At 42.9% G+C, this 17,497-nt stretch overlaps 1 protein-coding gene across 1 annotated transcript in view; it reads left to right on the top strand.

The window, feature by feature from the left end:
- Positions 1 to 17,497, top strand: part of ptprn2 (protein tyrosine phosphatase receptor type N2) — a gene marked incomplete at its 3' end in the record, with an annotated part of 141,392 nt that overhangs the window by 109,008 nt on the left and 14,887 nt on the right. The window contains exons 12-15 of the mRNA XM_083901992.1: positions 8,413 to 8,628; positions 10,842 to 11,045; positions 15,723 to 15,870; positions 16,431 to 16,504. Of these exons, the coding sequence (XP_083758118.1) occupies positions 8,413 to 8,628; positions 10,842 to 11,045; positions 15,723 to 15,870; positions 16,431 to 16,504 (642 nt within the window). The remainder of the gene's footprint in view (positions 1 to 8,412; positions 8,629 to 10,841; positions 11,046 to 15,722; positions 15,871 to 16,430; positions 16,505 to 17,497) is intronic.

Raw genomic sequence — 17,497 nt, 5'->3', positions numbered from 1 at the left:
CGACCCCTACTGATCGGGTGGAAAATTGCAGTGCGTATCCGGCACTACGACGGAGAACTATGTAGGCTCGAGGGGTCAACAAAGAAAAATTATTCAGTTTTAATGATTTCTTTATGTGGAGCAAAGAAACGAAGAATATATTCACATTTAAGAAGCTGAAACGATCAGAAATCTTGTTTTAAACAAATTATCAAAATAGTTGACGATTCATTTACTAATCGGTGAATAATCGATGAATTGTTTCAGCTCTACACCCGTGCCGTGTGTATTCAAAACTGCACACACGTGTAAGCAAATACCTAAACCAGATATTGTGTCTCCGTCCCTGTTCCTTCGACGTATGTCTTTGCGCTGCCGTCTCAGGTGCTATACGCTTGATCCTGACATTTGTTTAACATTCCTCATCCCAGCGACACAAGCGAAAGTGCCCAATATCTCCTCCTCGCGCTGTTTAAACACACACTTCAATCTCCCCCCCTTTATTAGAAATGTGAAATGTGTCATGGAGGCAAACACCGGAGAGCAGGAACATCGGTGCAGGAATCGACGACAGATAAGACTCATGGCGAAAAAACATGTGTTATCCCGAGCAAGCAGTTACCGTAGGAACACACGCACACACACACAAGGCCGTGACAGCATCTATACGAGCATCACCAGTGACCATGAGAGTGACTTCAGACTGTTCCTGTTTTTTTTTGTTTTTTGTTTTAGTGAAAGTGAATCGATGCACGTCAAACCTCCCTGGTGTGATATCCATTAGCGCCGGGCCTCACTGGAGGATGTGACATGGGTTGTGAAAATCGTAACTGTGCTGTGCTGTGCTGTGCCGTGTGCGTAGTAGTGACTGGGGGAAAAAAAGTGTGAAAATAAATGTGTCCATTTACGCAGAGTTCAAGCGCAAGGAAAAACAACAGATGTCAGAGTCAGACGTCACTTCAGAGAGCGGGAGGAGGGACGGCGTTTGATGTGTGTTCAGGGTTCAGGTGGAGCACTGGTGTGGGGATGAGTATGGATTTAGAAGGTGTTTCATGTTTCATCTGAAGCCTTTTTCACACTAAAAATAGAAAGTATACCCAGGATTTTTTTGAACTTGAAGCCACTATTTTGAATTGTGACGTCACAAATGCGCAGGAGTCAAAAAGAACAACAAGACAATAGCAGTAGACCATAGTTCCTGTTTTGTATCTTAGCATTGTGCTGGATAGGAAGACAGAATTTGTCGATAATCGGTTTGAAGCTTTTTTCATGATTCAAACAAGATTTCTGATTGTTTTCGCTTCTTAAATGTGAATATTTTCTTTTTTTTTTTGCTCCACATGAGAAGGAAATCATTAAAACTGAATCGTTTTGGTTTGAGGACAAAACAAGACATTGGAGAACATCGTCGTTTCCAGGTTTGAAAAACACTGATCAACGTTTTCGGACGTCTTATGGACCACACGATTCACAGATTCATCTAGAAAATAATCAACAGATTAATCGATTTCAAAATTAATCATATTCTCTTAGAAATAAAAGTGCTAAGTAGTATGAGGTTCTTCAGCTTGTCCTCATAGGAGAACCCTTTTTGGCTCCAGGTAGAACCTTTGGTAACGCTTTCTTTTACAGTCCCCTAATTACCTGGTATTTAGCTGGTAAATTCATGGTAACACTAAAGTGTTGCTAGGTAATTACCAAGGGTAATAAGATAAGTAAATACAGTGAAACCGTTGCCAAAATACTGGGTAATGCACGGTAATGTACTCGGTAAGTAAAGTAAAACTGTACTGTAAAAGAAAGCCAAGCTTGTTCCATGTAATTACACACATTTTTAGGGTTAGGTTTGTTAGATTACCCCTTGGGTAAATAGCTAGTAATTAGGGGAGTGTAGGTACCTGCTTATTACCAGTTTATAACCCAATAATACACTTACATTTACCATAGTTTTGCCATAGTTTAGCTGTACATACCTTCTTATTAACAGCAGTAATAACACGCTATAATTAACTATATAGTTACCAGGTAAATGCCCAGTATTTTGGCAACAGTTTCACTGTATTTACTTTCTTATTACCATTGGTAATTACCTAGTAACACTTTGGTGTTACCATGAATTTACCAGGTAAATACCTGGTAATTAGGGGACTGTAAAAGAAAGCGTTACCGAACCTTTTTTATAAAAGTTCCACCTGGAACCCTTTTGGAGGGTTCCACCAAGAACCACTTTAAGACCCTATCCAGGAAAGGGGTTTTAAAGGGTTCTCTGGATCAAAATGGTTCTTATTGGAACCATTAGTGTTACCAAGAACCCTTGAAAAAAAGTTTTTCAGAAGCAAATGGTTCCAGGTAGAACCTCAGCCCTTGTAGAAGAACCCTTTTGGAACCCTTATTTCTAAGAGTGTAGTGTCCACTAAGGTCCTTGCTTCCCCATTGATGGCGACTGGAGCCAAACAAGCCATTTGACCCCGGGAGTGAATGCAGATTAAACACATTCCCACAGGTCACAAACATGTTTAAACCTGGGATTGAAGAGGCTTCTTTTTTTCGACTGGTTGGTTCTGGAATAAAAGGGAGAACAGTACTCGCCTCCAGCTCTTTAGAGAACATTGTAGATACTGTATGATCGTATGGTTGACTTAATGTAAGGCCTGATTTTCTGGGGATTAACTTCAGGGCCCGCTATTTCTTTCTTCTGGTAATAAAAACCACTCGGTGGCAGTCGTGATAAAAGTCTCCCACTCTGCATTACTCCTGCATCCGTCCTGCATTAGTGCGACAACGCTCACTCACTGCAGCTGGTTTCTTTCTTGTATTCAAATGCTGCAAGATAAAAAAAAAAAAAAAGGGGGGGGGAGAAGAAAAAAATTGCCTCTCGAGTGATGGGTGGCTGGAACATTTTCGTGCCCTCTGGTAGGCGAAAAAAGAAACAGAATTTGTATTCTGAATAATTCCTGATAAATGAGTGTGCAAGTGTGCAGAAAGCATGACCTGAGAAGTGTCACTCCTGAGGGCAGCAGAGAGACGAATAAGGAAGGATCAAAGTCTTGTTTTGGAGGAAACAAAAATTTGGTGCAAAAATGCAGCGACAGCGTCGGTGCTGCAGCAGCATTGTGTTGTTGTTGTTTTTTTTCCCTTCTCTTCTTTAATTGTTGAGTCAGTTTGAGCATGTTCTGCTGCAGGTTTCGTCCCCCGTGGGCCGCCTGCATGGTTGGATCTGCTTTTTCTTTTTTTTTCCCCCCCATCATATTGAGGGTGTGGGGTGTGGCGGCGTCCGACGCGGCCGCAGACCCCAGGCTGGACAGCGAGCTGGTTTTTGTTCTCCCCTTCACATTGCCAACTCCAGCTGTCACACAGAAGGACAATGGAGGAGAGGAGGGAGGGTGTGTGTGTGTGTGTGCTCTCTGAATGGAAAAAATAAACTGGAGAGCCCCCCCCCCCCCTCCCCTCGTCCACACAGCCCCCCCTCCTCCACAGGACTCGTCATCTGCATTTGACAGGACCCCCGTTCTCATCTCTTCACCGCCCCTTTTCTTTTTTCTTTCTCCTTTTCTCACCCTGTGCTCTCCATAATCCCCCTCTCTCCCTGCTAACTGCAGCTGTTGCTCTCCATTGGATCATTTTTTTTTCAGACTGATTGCTAATTAGGAGAGCATTTTAGTGAGTTATACCTATAAAATTGTTAAACTTGCAATTTCCCCTTTATTCCTGGCAGATCTTTGTGTGTGGGGACACACACACACACACACACCGGAGAAAAGAGAGCATCCAATTATGCACAATTTACTGAGCATTTTGCAGACTGCACCCATGCAGCATTCATATACTTTACAGCTACTATACTAGTCTCTTGTTATAGCGCTCACTTCAGCTTTGAATATAGAAGCCTACTTTGAAGAATAGACTGCCCCCATCTCCCTTATTCTGCTCACATAACTGAAAACCCTGGGAGAGGGAGCAGAGGAAAAGGAGAGCCTGAGAAAACAGCAATTCACACACCAAACACAGAGACCCCTAGTAGCTCAACAAATGAGTGACTAGCCCTATGCCCATTCATATCAGCCCCTCAGCCCGCAAGCCTATTAGCCAGGCATCGCTCCTTGAACATTCACTGTCGACAACATGTGGAGGCATCGCTATAGCAACCAGTGGATATGACATGTGCAATGGACGGGGGGACTCCTGAGCTGCTGAATATAAGGAGGGGCTCAGCCTTAACTAAACGATCGAGGGAAGAGAGAGAAAAAAAAAAAAAAACCTCAACCCCAGCACTACCACCTCCCCATCTCTTTTCATTGGCACAGAGGCGCTGAAAGGACTCAGTAGTGGGGCTTCTGCACATTCTTCCGAAGCTCGGAAAATCAGGCGGGCATATCCCACATTCTTCTCCCCTTTTCTTAGTCTCTTCGACTCGCTCTTTTATTTTTTTATTTTTTTCCTCCCCTCTCTTCTCCCTCTCTTTTTCTTCTTCTTCATCTTCGTAGCTGAAGCCGCGCTCTTTTGTTGGCGCAGAGGAGACGCGCAGCGCACGCAGGAGCCTCGCACACGGGGGAACTTTTCTTTTCTTTTTTTTTTGGAGAGAAGCGGACTCATGAGTGAGTGTGTGAGAGTGAGTGTGTGTGAGTGGGCGGTCAGGACTCACGGCACAGACGCGTCTTGGAGCTGCTGCGCGTCTCGGGCGTCAGTGCTTACACCGACATGCTCTCTGGAATACAAGAAGAGGAGGCAGCAGCAGCAGTAGCGCAATCCGCCGTTTGCTGCGCAATGTGCGCTCCTCTGCGCCTCAACATGGATCTGGGTAATTATCTCCGCGCTTGTGTTCGTTGTGTGCGTCCTGTTTGGTGCTGTGTTCACTGTGCAAGTAAAAAAAAAAAAAAAAATCATTTAATCGCCCTTAAAAACTTCACAGCACAATCCCCGGTGAAGGCTGAGTGAAACATGCATTTTCACGTGCTGCAGGTTATCTGTTTTTTTTTTTTTGGAGAATCTTTTTTTTTGATGGGATAAAATGTGAAAACCCTCCTGCAGATATTGATCATGTAAAGGACAGAATGGTAGAATGTGTATAATAGAGTGGATGTGGATGGCACGCGCGCTTCTGTGCGCACATCTGGCTGCAGAGGACAAAGTTTGTGTGCACGGTTCATCTCCTTCACCTGCTGTTTGTCCGCCACACAACTCATAAATCCGCTCTGTGTTTGCACAATTTAGACTATTTTAATCACGCACAAAGGTGCAAAACACACATATATGCCCTTATGGAATTATGAAATACTATATTCTTCTTTATCCATTTATTTCTCACAGGAGTCAGTTGTATTTGTTTTTTGTTAAATGTTTGTGTTTCAAATTAATTGTTTTTTTTTAAATTCTGTCTGAAAATAAGACTTCTTTATAGCCTTATATACATTTGAGGGATGAGATCAGTGTTTCTTATTCGTAAAACACAGGGAATGCATTATTTGCATCTCTTTTTTTGCGGGAACAGATTTAAAATGTGGTTGAATTTTATTTTAAAGCCTTTCAGTTCCACAATTTGGAGCTGTGACCCTGTTTTTTTAAACCTCGATGTGTGGGTGTTTTGGGGTTTGGTTGTGGGTTTGAAGAGGACTTTCCTCTTGTATTTCTTAAAAAAAAAAAAAAAAAAAAAAAAAGGTATTGTGATGTGAGTGAATGGATGGCCAGCCGCCCCAACAACACCTCTCTGCCTGACCTTTCCTCTCAATCATTTGAATAATCCAGAGCACCCGATATCCATCTGCCCCTTGTCTCTCCCCCCTCAGATTGGCTAATTCACCAGTCTGAGCCAATATGAATAGAAGAGAGAGAGGTAGAAGGAGGAGGGGAGGAGGGGGGAATCTGTCAGAGGCAGAGATTAAAATCTTCACTGGTGTATGGATCTTACACACAAAGCACAACATAGCAATATAGAGATGAATGAAAAATGCATTTGGTGGAGTTTGAGGGAGCGATTTGATTGGGAAACTGTACCGAAAAAAAGGTTTTAAATCAAACATTATTTGTTGTAAGTTTTATTTATGGGAGGAGGGGAAAATTCTCCAGTTTGCTTTAATTTAGATCAAATAGTTTTTGAATTACTGCTTCCTTTTAAGAAAAGAAAAATAGAAGAACTATTGAGAATAAATATGTAAATAATAAATGATGTGCAGAAGTGTGTATGGCCATGAATGTAATCCTTCACATCTTCTTCCATTTTCTCCCTCGTTGTGTTTGTCCTCTGGCTTTTATATCCACACATGCTCTCGTCCTTCAAATCCTCCTTTTATGCCTGCACTACGTTTAAAATCCTCTCTGCTTCCACAGTGGAAGTGCTTTTAATTCAAGTTGTTTACCTGAATATGTATTTATGTATTTTTTTTCTTCAAGAGGATGCACGGATTCTAGAGAGGCCACGTATTTAATTAGGTTTGATTAACACACCTTTCCTTTTGATTTCTTCTTTTTTTTGTGTGTGTGGAAAAAACGAGAATGTTGGATTTGTCCTCAGTGCTGTGAAATATGTTAAAGCAGGCTTGAATTAATAGGTCTATAGGGGCCACTGCATCGAGGACACACACTCTGCCTCACTGACGTTAAAAAGGTGTTGAAATACTATGTGAAAAGAGGCTCTTTTTTACATCTATATTGTGAGTTAAGGTTAGACGAGTCCTGCGTCGCATTCATTCCTAAATGTGATTGCTGTGTATTCATGGGATGGCTGAAGTGCACATGGGCGAAATCACTGGATCGAGGCCATCTCTCCCCTCTGTTCCTCGTACACGAGCCTCTTCAGAGCTCTCAGTTGTTGTCTAACCTCTTAATGCTTGATTGAAACGACATCCTCGAGCCTCGGCAATTACAATCAACAACAACTGTCATCGCCCCACACACCCCGTCCCCCCCCACCCACCCCCACCCACGCACTAATTGAGCAGACGTGGGCATCATCGGCGCCACCTTCTGAAAAACATGGGGCAATTATGAAGCACAAGGTCAAACAACACTGTTGCATGGTCTGAGGTCGAAAGTGTGTTGTTTTGGAGATGCTTTAACAAGACGTAGGCATCTTTCAGCCACACCATTAAACACCTCAGGCTAAATGTCAGAGCTCCACCATTTTTTTTTTTTCTTCTCTCTCCGAGTCGTAGATTTAATTCACATCCACCCATCAACCTTTCAATATTTGCAAGCAGACAATTAGGAGTCTCCTGATATATTTATTTGTGCTCTGTTATTGATATTGCCCTATTGTAGATGAGCTATAGCCACTGGCATCTATGGAGCTGGTAGAAAATTAGATAAAAACTATGGAGGAATTGCCTCTTTTTCCTGTCATATAAAGCATTAATTATTACTATATTAGTTTATTTTGAGTTAAATGTGCTGGTCAAAGAGTTTAATACAAACTGTCTTCATCAATCATTTAAGTACATCTTTAACAGTAGCTATGCAGTGTTTCTGGTAGCTTTTATATATATAACAGCATCATTTTATTCAATATCAGTATCGCAGAGGTTTAATATATACATATTATGACACATAACACACAAAATTTGCAAAATGTTTCCGTGTTTTCCAAAATTAATTGCTTCTCTGGTCAACATCTGACCTGATGTTATCACAAATAATTACTGATATAGAGTTATTAACACATATTTTAATCTACACTCATTAAAAAACATCTTACAGCACATTAGAACCACCATAATGCAGTGAGGCCAACACTATATACCTTCCTCTGTGAATGAACATACAATGTGTGTGAGAATATTTCAAAAGGCCTTTCTCTTCAAACCAGTGGGTGATGTATGAAGGTCCAGTCTGGGCCTATACTTGTGTGTCCCTCTCCAGTCCCCAGTAGCCATTATGGCTCTGCGAATTGGGCCGAGGCCTAATCCAGGCAAACTCGGGACCAGAGGAGCTAATTAAGCACAAGCTTTTAGTATCTCAACCTCCTGTAGCTGCACAGTGCCAGCTCGCCCCCATGCCAGCACTAAATGGGGGTTGTAAATATCTATAGTGGGGAGCAGCGTGGAGAAAGCACTGGACAGGGGCTCGGTAATAGGGGGTGACTGAGTCTGAATGCACATTATAAGGCCAGTGTTCGAGCCGGCTAATGAGTGGGGCTGGTCAGACTAGTGGAGGTGGTGGGTGGAGGGGAGGAAGTGGAGGAAGGTGAGAAAGCACTTGCTTGCAGCACCACTGACTGAATCCTCATTTTTTTCTGTGTTTTTTTTTTTAAAACTGGGAAGTCAAGCTTTCAGGTGAAAACTGATGCACTGCAGACTTGATATTGCAGTTGCTGTAAATCAAAAATGACTTCATCAATCAGGAGAGAGACGGGGTGTCATCCTTTACTGCCCGTGACAGTGTGTTCTCACTCTCTCTCTCTCTTTCTCTCTGTGTGTGTGTTTATGTGTGTGTGTCCTCCAGAGGGGCAGCCTGACCCAGATCCCCGTCGTGAAGGAGACCAGGGTGGAGTCGGGCCAGTTCCTGCTGCTCTCCGTCCTCTGCATGCTCTTCATCCTGGTGGCGCTGGCAGTGTCGGCCACTTTCTTCTGCGTGCGTCAACGCTCGCATCTGCACATGAAGGAGAAGCTGGCCAGCCTGGGGACTGACACCAGCACTGATGCCACGGCAACCTATCAGGTTAGACCAGCCCCCACTTCCACCCACCCACCCTTTTTTTTTTGCTATGAGCCAATCAGAGGCCAGGGCACCCAGTCGGCACACACCCATTGGTAGCAGTCACACTCTACGGTGCAGATCTGGCTTATTATCTGATTGGCTTCAAAGTGTAGTTGTGTCAATGTGCACATGTTCGAAATGATACCTCAAACTGTTATATTTATTTATTTGTTTTTATTTTACAGTGCATGCATTTAAATCAGAAATCACTTTACATCATTTATTTATCCTTCTTTTCTTTTTTTGACTCATTGCTCCAGTAGATTCTTTACATCCAATTACTCAGCCATGCCTGAGAGGAGTGTGTGTGCATGTCACGGAGATACACAGTGAGGGGTGGGGAGGTGGAGGTGGGAGGTTGGGAGGTGGAGGTGGGGGTGAAGGGGGAAGCAGGCCGCCGCTGTGACCTATTCCCACTCTTCCTCCGAGGCCACGGGCAGCCTGGGCTCTATTGATTTTTCGGCGCTGGGGCTCAGCTGTGCCCAGCGTGGCACTCAGAACACATTTATCTGCATGTCGCGTTAACATTTTCAATATTTAATCAGGTTTTCGCAGAGCTGCTCTCAGTGTGTGTGTGTGTGTTAGTGGCCACAGAGAAGCAACAAAAATGTACATTTTGTAATCCTAATTTGGTAACACATTACTAACATGCATACAAGCCCTTTATTAGTAAATATTAAGCAATATTGAAACACCTTATGTAGGAAAAATCTTAAGGTTCTTAAGGTAGAATAAGGTTATGTAGAATATGGTGTTAATATGTGCTTAATGACTACTAATAAAGGGCTAGTATGCAACTTATATATGTTATTAAGCACCTAGTTAATGGTGAATATGTGTTCCCTAATCTAAAGTGTTACTGTTTGACACATACAGTTGTTTAGGGAGAGTGGTTGGCAGGGACAGTGGCGGTGGGGTATTTTTAGATTGCAGCACAGACTGTAGGCATCGTCTCCTCTTGGCCTTATTTTATTCTTATTAGTGGTCTGAAACAGTGGTGGAAACAGTAATCCCATGACCTGTGTTCCTGTCTGGGTGTGTGTCTCTGCTCCGGTCCTCTCTTGTGCTAACCGCATCTCCTGCCTCTGCCTCTGCCTCTGGGACAATATCTGGGCTCCGGTACAACACGGGGGCGCTTTTGTAGAAATGTTGAGAAATAGGATGAATGATGAGGTGGACCTGGATATCGCCCCGAGGCCAAGGCCCAGGGCACCACTTCATGGCTCTAATCATTAAAGTCTGACGGCGTTGAAGTAGATCCAAGACCAGGGCTTAGAGAGGCCCGTGCTCCAGAGGGAAATATCACTATGATAGATCATGAGATACTGTGTGTGCTTTCACGAGGCATTTTTCTCCGGCCTGCTCTGCCCTCGCTGTTATAAATTGAGTCTGGCCATGGATGTGGTCGCAATGTGTGGCTTGGCCACCTAAATCCTGACATAATGGGGTTTAAATATTATACTTTTCACTTTAAAAAATGCCACACTATGAAAGGAGTGAGTCGAAACTTATGTTAAATTTTTCTTTTTTTTGACTAACAAATGCCTCGTCTTCAATTTCCCCCTCTGCGGTGACACACGATGGTGAGAAAAGCTGAGTCACTGAGAAAAGGGTAATCTTCGTAGCAGTGGGTCTCTGGCATATTTCAGACACCTCGATGCATCAATCAAAATAGAGAATTATACTTTACAATTGTACCGATGCATTTTTATCTCCTTGGGTTCTATGTTGTGATATGAATTCATACCGGAGAGATACGACGTGATTGATGGACTGCACCTTTTCTGCTTCTATTTTTGCTCCAAAATGGATCCAAATTCCAGTTTTTTTTTTCACCCAACTAAAGGATCCATTGTCACACACTGAAGGCAGTGCTGCATGGCAGCCTGGTGTGACGCTCTTTGTTTGTCCCATAAAGCACGCAGACTTCACCAACCATGTATCTTTTTTGACATAATTAGTTTAAGCTCCGTAATCCACGAGGATAAGCCATTAATCTACAGACGAGTGAGGAAAGATCAAGTCAGTAACAGGGTTTTTTACAAGGTATATTTACAGAAGTCAGCCCCTAAGACCATGAATAAGCACATATCGTACATTCAACCATTGTCATGTTCATGAAATGAGTCAAAAACACCACTATCACCTCCTCTAATCCCCCCCCCCCCCCGCAGGAGCTGTGTCGCCAGAGGATGGCGATCAGGACGTCTGAGCGCGTGGAGCGGCCGGAAACGCTGCGGCACTCGCGGCTCAACAGCGTGTCGTCACAGTTCAGTGACGGCCCCGCGGCGAGCCCGTCCACCCGCAGCAGCACCTCCTCCTGGTGCGAGGAGCCAGTGCCGTCCAACATGGACATCTCCACCGGTCACATGATTCTGGTAAGGAGCTTCATACTTGTCAGAGTTTGTGTGAACAGCAGCAGATATCTGGGTTTTTAGTGTTGTTTTCTAAACACATTTAAATGTAATTTTTTCCCCTGGTTTGTGTAAACAACAGAGCAGCTTGTAGTTGACAGCACCACAGCTCTTATGTCAACAGAAAGTCACTAACAGTTTGTTTAGCAGTCAAAATAATGAGCTAAAAGTTTACTGGACTAAAGCTGATATATTTATAAACTTATTTTATATTATTATATTATCCAATCCTATTCTTTGCACAATAATACATTATTTGCCAGTATCAAAAAACTACTGATGAATATTAGCCATGTATTCTGTGCCCATTTTACACACTTTGACATCTATTTTATATGATTTGACACTTTCATCTGAGCATACAGGAGTATGAATCAAGGTTTATGGAGATATTTATATAATATTATTATTATTCATTACTCATTGATTCCAGTTTAAAATAAACCTCAAATTAACAGATTTGCCTTTGGAACACGATGATTCAGGAGTATTTGGGTTAATCTGTGCTTCAAATGTTGGCTTTATTGTTCTACACAAACACGGATTTCACATTATTTAGTGAGGTTACATTGCAGTGTGTGTGTGAGTGTGTGTGTGTTGTATAAAAAACATTTTCTGGGCTGAAAACCAGCAGCCTGATTCCTCTCTGTTTATCTGTTGGGGCGTGTCTCTTATTCATCCCTATTTCACCTCATTTCTTTCACAGCCCTGTTATCTTAGTGTTTTTTTCATCACTCTTCCCGCTGTTTTTTCTCCCTCTTTCTTTATCTTGGCTCTGTTGTCTTCATTCTTCCCCCCCCCCCCCCCAACACCCGCCCTCCCTTCCAACTTTTTTTTCCACCCTCTACTGTGTCATTGTCTCTCTTTATCATTCCGTCCTGCTTCTCTCCCCTCTGTCATTTTCATCTTTTACCCCCTCCGTCTCTCCAAAAAAGACATTGTTTTGCACGATGAGAGCTGCTCAAAAGTGGAATGTGATTGTCATTTGGATGTTTTAGAAATTTCTGGAGGTGTTTTTTTCTCTCTCTCTCTTTTCGGGGGGGGGGGGGGGGTTAGGGAGGGGCTCCGGGGGTTGCCAACGCATCCACAAACCCACAATGGATTGTTTTAATTTTGCACAACTTTGGCTTCATTCATTTTGAGACAAGCTTGATAAAAGAGACGGATAGATGCCTCGCAGTGTTTCCATTAATGGAGGGAGCATTCATCACACTGCAAGTCTGAGCTTTTATACCGCGAGGCTGTAATGAATGAGAGTGAATCTGAGTAATGCCTTGTATCGGTGGTAATAGATGGGTTTTGTTGCACTCGTCAAGGCTTGTTTGTGAAGCCCCTTTTGAAAACACTGACAATAGAAGAGCATTTAGCCCGGGCGATGACAAAAGAGCCACAGTGAATCATTTCCAGGAGCAGTTATTATTAGCCCTGATTTCTTCACAGCAGCAGTGCATGCATTATAATGTAGGAAAGGTAAAAAAAAAAAACACACACACACACACAGGGATATTTGGCTCTCTTTTATGCCGTGATAGACATGGAGATGTCCCATACGGGTTCTTCCTTAATATTCTAGCGCCATCTATCACGAGAACCGTGTGTGTGTGTGTGTGAGATTGCCTTGTTATCACTGATCTCAGACCTATATTTCCCTCCATCTCTGCTCTGCTCTCATCTCCCCTCTTGCTCTTTGGAGCACACACACTGTGTGGAGTGGGATGATGAATACCCGGCTTTCTAAAGCACACATGCTGTGGGTCCTTTTTGAGGCCTGATCAACCCTCTCTCTCTCTCTCCCTTTCTCTGTGTGTCTCACACACACACACAGAGTTGGTAAATGAACTATGACGCTGCGCCCCGCTGTGTGGCCCACCTCAAGTTTTGAAAAGTCTTGCATAATGACTTCCAACTTCAAAAACAGAAAGTGGAAGCTTCTGTTTGCTGAGTCATGTGCCGTGTTTTTCGGAGCTTTGATAAAAAACGCTGCTGTGTTACATGTTTTCATCTTCTTCTTTTTTTTTGTTTTGTACTGCTGCAGCACAGTGATAAAACAAAAAATGTACAAATGCGTCCCACTAAATGATTTAGAATGAAAAAAAAAGAAAAAGCATATGTTTCCACATGCTGTGTCTGTGCTGTGTATTTATGAGAGGGGGTTGGTTTTTGGAGGCCTTTCAGCACCATGGACAGCAATTTGCATTTGTCAAACTTGCTTTTTCTCCTCAGAAAAAACAACAACACAACAACTCATTTGTGTTCTCACTCTCCCGTCGTGTAGAAACAGGGTTAAAATATCCTCCATCACTGTTTCGCTTGTGTCACTTTGCTCTAATCAACCTTTATGCTTTAAAAAACAGCGAGAGAGGGGGAGAAATCAATGATGATGTAGCTTGAGGCTGTTCTTATTCTGTTGAGTAGTTACTGTTCCTTTTTCTAAAAGATTAATTATTTCTTCAAAAAGAATAATAGATTCAGGCGGAAAAAAAAAAAAAAAGCCACTCACTCATGCAACATATTCTGCCCTCAGTGACGTTTACTGGCAATTTTAACTTTACTTAAACCTATTTCTGTCTTCATGTTTTTTAATAAAAGAAAACAATGCGTGCTTTTCATTTTTAGCGATGATTGGTCACGCAAGACATTACATATTAATTCCTTTGTTAAACTCTCTAAACTAACTGTTTATAATGTCGTTAAGCTCGCTTTACAAACTGTTTCCGGCATTGTTTGTTTTAATTTGAACAAACGGAGCTCGGCAATCATACGTTACCTGTTGTGTCTGCCTCCCCTGGATCTCCCTTCCTCCCGATTTCACCCACCGAGCCTCTGCTGCCGTGGAGACTGCTCAGGAAGGATTAGACATTGTTTCCCTGACACCCCGGCCTCCCATCCCCAACCCCCTGATTGGCAGACATAATCCCCCCATTCACTAAACCTTCGTTACCCTGTCTCTGGAATACGCCACGGTCCACTGCCTCCCCTCTCCTGGAACGGGGAGGGCTCGATGATAAGGGCCCTGCTGTTACGCGTTGCGTTAAGCTGCAGAAATATGAATCTGGAATGCAATCGATTGAGAGTGTCGTTTTGAATAGAAAGGGGGATGCATTTCAGTGCGTGGATATATCAAGGACGCAGGAGATGTAATATTGGTCGGGGAGGTGGAAATGCTGTCAAACTGGCACGCCGAGACTACTTGTACTGGTGACAAGATCATAGTGGTGACAGGTTCCGTCAAGTGGCCATAATTTCATGCTGTCATTTCCCTGGAAAGACAGCACTAAGCTTTTAGTTGTCTGCCATTTAACTCGATTCTTTTTTTATTTCATCGTTTTGTGCGTTCATATAATTAAAGGTACGAAGTGCAGCAGCAGAAAGTATTTCAGAAACTCCTTTCTGACGTTAATGGTTTCAGGTAGAACACGCTGTGCTCTCGTGTTCCGTCATTATGCAGCCGCATTAATCACAGGAGTTGATCTTCTTCGCTCCTGGTGGTGGCTTTTTAAGACCTCGGTGTCAACCTTTGCCACGGCGTCGAACAATAAAGTTTGATTTCCATTGTTTGCGACGTTTTTCTGCGTAATATTACGTTACGTGCACAGAGGAATTCAGGAGCCATCAAAAGGGTAATTGCCTATTATGTGCTGGACAAGCTTATTTGTGATTATCATCCAGGAAGTAATGTGTATACATTCTGCAAAGACTTGGATTTTCTGGGGGGGGGTTTTGACAGACAGGAGAGAGAGAGAGAGAGAGAGCATAAGTAGTATTCGACAATGGAGTGTCACCTCTGCTCAGCCCACCTATCCTGCCTTTAATATGGAATAAAACCCCAGCACATCTGGGTATCACTTTCATTGTATTAGCCAGCTGATCCCTGACATCAGTTTATGAGTCTGTAATCTTCTCCCTCGCACAATAGCAGACTAAACCATTTAACCCTGTCGGGAAGGGGGGGGGAGCCATGATACAGGAGAGAGAAAAAGACACATGGGCGCGAAACTGAAAGAGAATCCTCTTGCCAGTTCCAGCTTGACTTGCCCTGGTTTGGTAGACTCACTCACTCACACACACTCACACACAGGCCTCTGCCCCTCCCCCTTCTCTCTTCACCATCTTTGTCTCTCTGGCGAATTCAATTTTGTCTTCTCCAAGTGAGGGCTTAAACGCAGACAATCTTATCAGCGGCTGTGCAAGCAGTGAGGGGAACGTGATTGAAACGCCCCACATGTATTTCCAATGCAGACAAACCTTTCAGGAGTCTTTAATTGTGTGCGATTTGAGTGAGTCAAAACGTGCACGTGCACACACAGAAACACACACAAAGACACAAACATTAGCACACCTTCCCCTTCCTTGATCTTCTGCAGCCTCCTTCTCGTGCAGCAGAGTTTCGCTCTAGAGCAGCTGAAGACAATAATAAAGCACCATGACACCTGATCATGGCTTTTAGGTTGTGCATTAAACTCCATGTTTTAATTGGTTGAGGAAACACAATGAGGAAAGACTAACAACCTTTTCTCATCTCCACCTCTGATAGAGGGAGGTTTCTTCTTTACATTAATCCAAAGTTTTTTGCACGTTTACGATGAATCCTTCCAATGACTTTTGCAACGGCAGCTAAGTTTGGTCCCTCTCGTCCTCTAGTCATACATGGAGGACCACTTGAAGAACAAGAACCGTCTGGAGCGCGAGTGGGAGGCCCTGTGCTCCTACCAGGCCGAGCCCAGCGCCTGCAGCGTGGGCCACGGAGAGCAGAACTCCAAGAGGAACCGCTCGGATGCCGTGGTCGTTTGTGAGTCCATTCAGATGTTCATTCAGTTTGCTTTTTCCCCAGTCAGCTCCTGTTTCTGTGTCTGAACAGATGTTTCAAAGAGCGACACACAGTATTGTTTCTTATTGGTTATTTTTGCTGGAAAAAAAACAACTTGTTTTGCGACAAAAAGTAATTGACAGGTAAAATCCATAAGTCTGAAACAAGACGTCTGACTCTTACCATAATTAAACTCAGTTTTTCCGAGTTTGTTCAAATTGAAAGTGATTCTGTAAAACTTTACAAAAAGTTTCACAAAAAAAGGCTCACAACAACTTACAGACTTCTTAAGATGAAATATTTATTATTAGTTCACACGGAAGCTTCTTTATTGAAGGTGAAGCAATCCACGACTTCGGAATAGCGAGCGTGCGCGCGCGCGTATGATGAAAGTCTGGTGAAATTGCCGTCCCTGCAGCCGTTTCCTGTCTCATATTCTGATGCTGCTCAGAATTCTGTTGTTATTGTGCTGGGGAGGAAGAAAGAAAAAAAAAAAAGGTGTGGAAATACGTGTGTGGATGAATTATGCATCTCCATTACAGATGATCATTCCAGGATCACCTTGAAAGCGGAGAACAACCACGGCAACTCCGATTACATCAATGCCAGTCCAATCGTGAGTACTGTTTATTCATTATGGCTCTAAGTTGCCGCTGATGTGTGATGTCCCTGAAGCCTCTCGGCACCAGAAATACCTGTTGTGTTGCGCGCTGGCAGTTTACTTGAAGATTAAAGAGATTTCAAAGGATTTGTCATCAATCCAAAGTGCGTTTATTTATTTATTTTTAACTTCATTTTTCATCCTTCGGAGGCTCAGTGGAGTTTTCTCTTTTTTTTCTTGTTGAATCACACGTCTACAAAATGGCTGCTCCCTGCAGATCCCCGCCTTTTATCTGCACTAAACAGAATACACTTTTTTTTTAAGCAAACCTAGGAAGAAGAATAAAACTCCTATTTTATTATTTTCCTCCTAAATATCAACAGTCATGATTTCCCAGTGGCTGCTGGAAGGGGATTTTTATCTAAGGCGAACAGGAAGCTATGCATTTCAAATACAGTGCCAGCGTTTTTCCAGGAGATAGATGGGAACACAGCCGCACTAAAAGCCTATTACTCTTCAGAAATAAACAATATGGACTTTTAGATGCTCAATTTATTCCTCCATTTCCTCTAATGGCATATTCATAGAGTTATTATTTTTTTTCTGAAAAAACAATGTAGTGCGTCCTTAACAATCTTGTAGAGTAAAATAATAATGAAGTTAATCAATCAGGGGGAAGTAGTGAGTAAAGAGAGAGTGCATCAGGACAATTAAACTTACCAGCGCTGTCAAAGGATTTGTCTTAATCGTGATTAATCGCAGGAGTTCAATAGTAACTCGCGATTTCATCAAAGGGTTTTTCAAGGGTTCTTGGTAACACTAATGGTTCCAGTAAGAACCATTTTGAGCCAGAGAACCCTTTAAAACCCCTTTCCCTGAATAAAGGGTTTTAAAAGAGTTCTTGGTGGAAACTTTATAAAAAGGTTCTACCTCGAACAAGCTGAAGAACCTTATATGGTTCTACTTAGCACTTTTATTTCTAAGAGTGCAGTGTATCCTGATTCTGAA

This window comes from Microchirus variegatus (assembly GCF_963457635.1).
Source record: "Microchirus variegatus genome assembly, chromosome: 15".
Taxonomy (NCBI): Eukaryota; Metazoa; Chordata; class Actinopteri; order Pleuronectiformes; family Soleidae; genus Microchirus; species Microchirus variegatus.
This window is presented reverse-complemented; position numbering and strand designations above follow the sequence as displayed.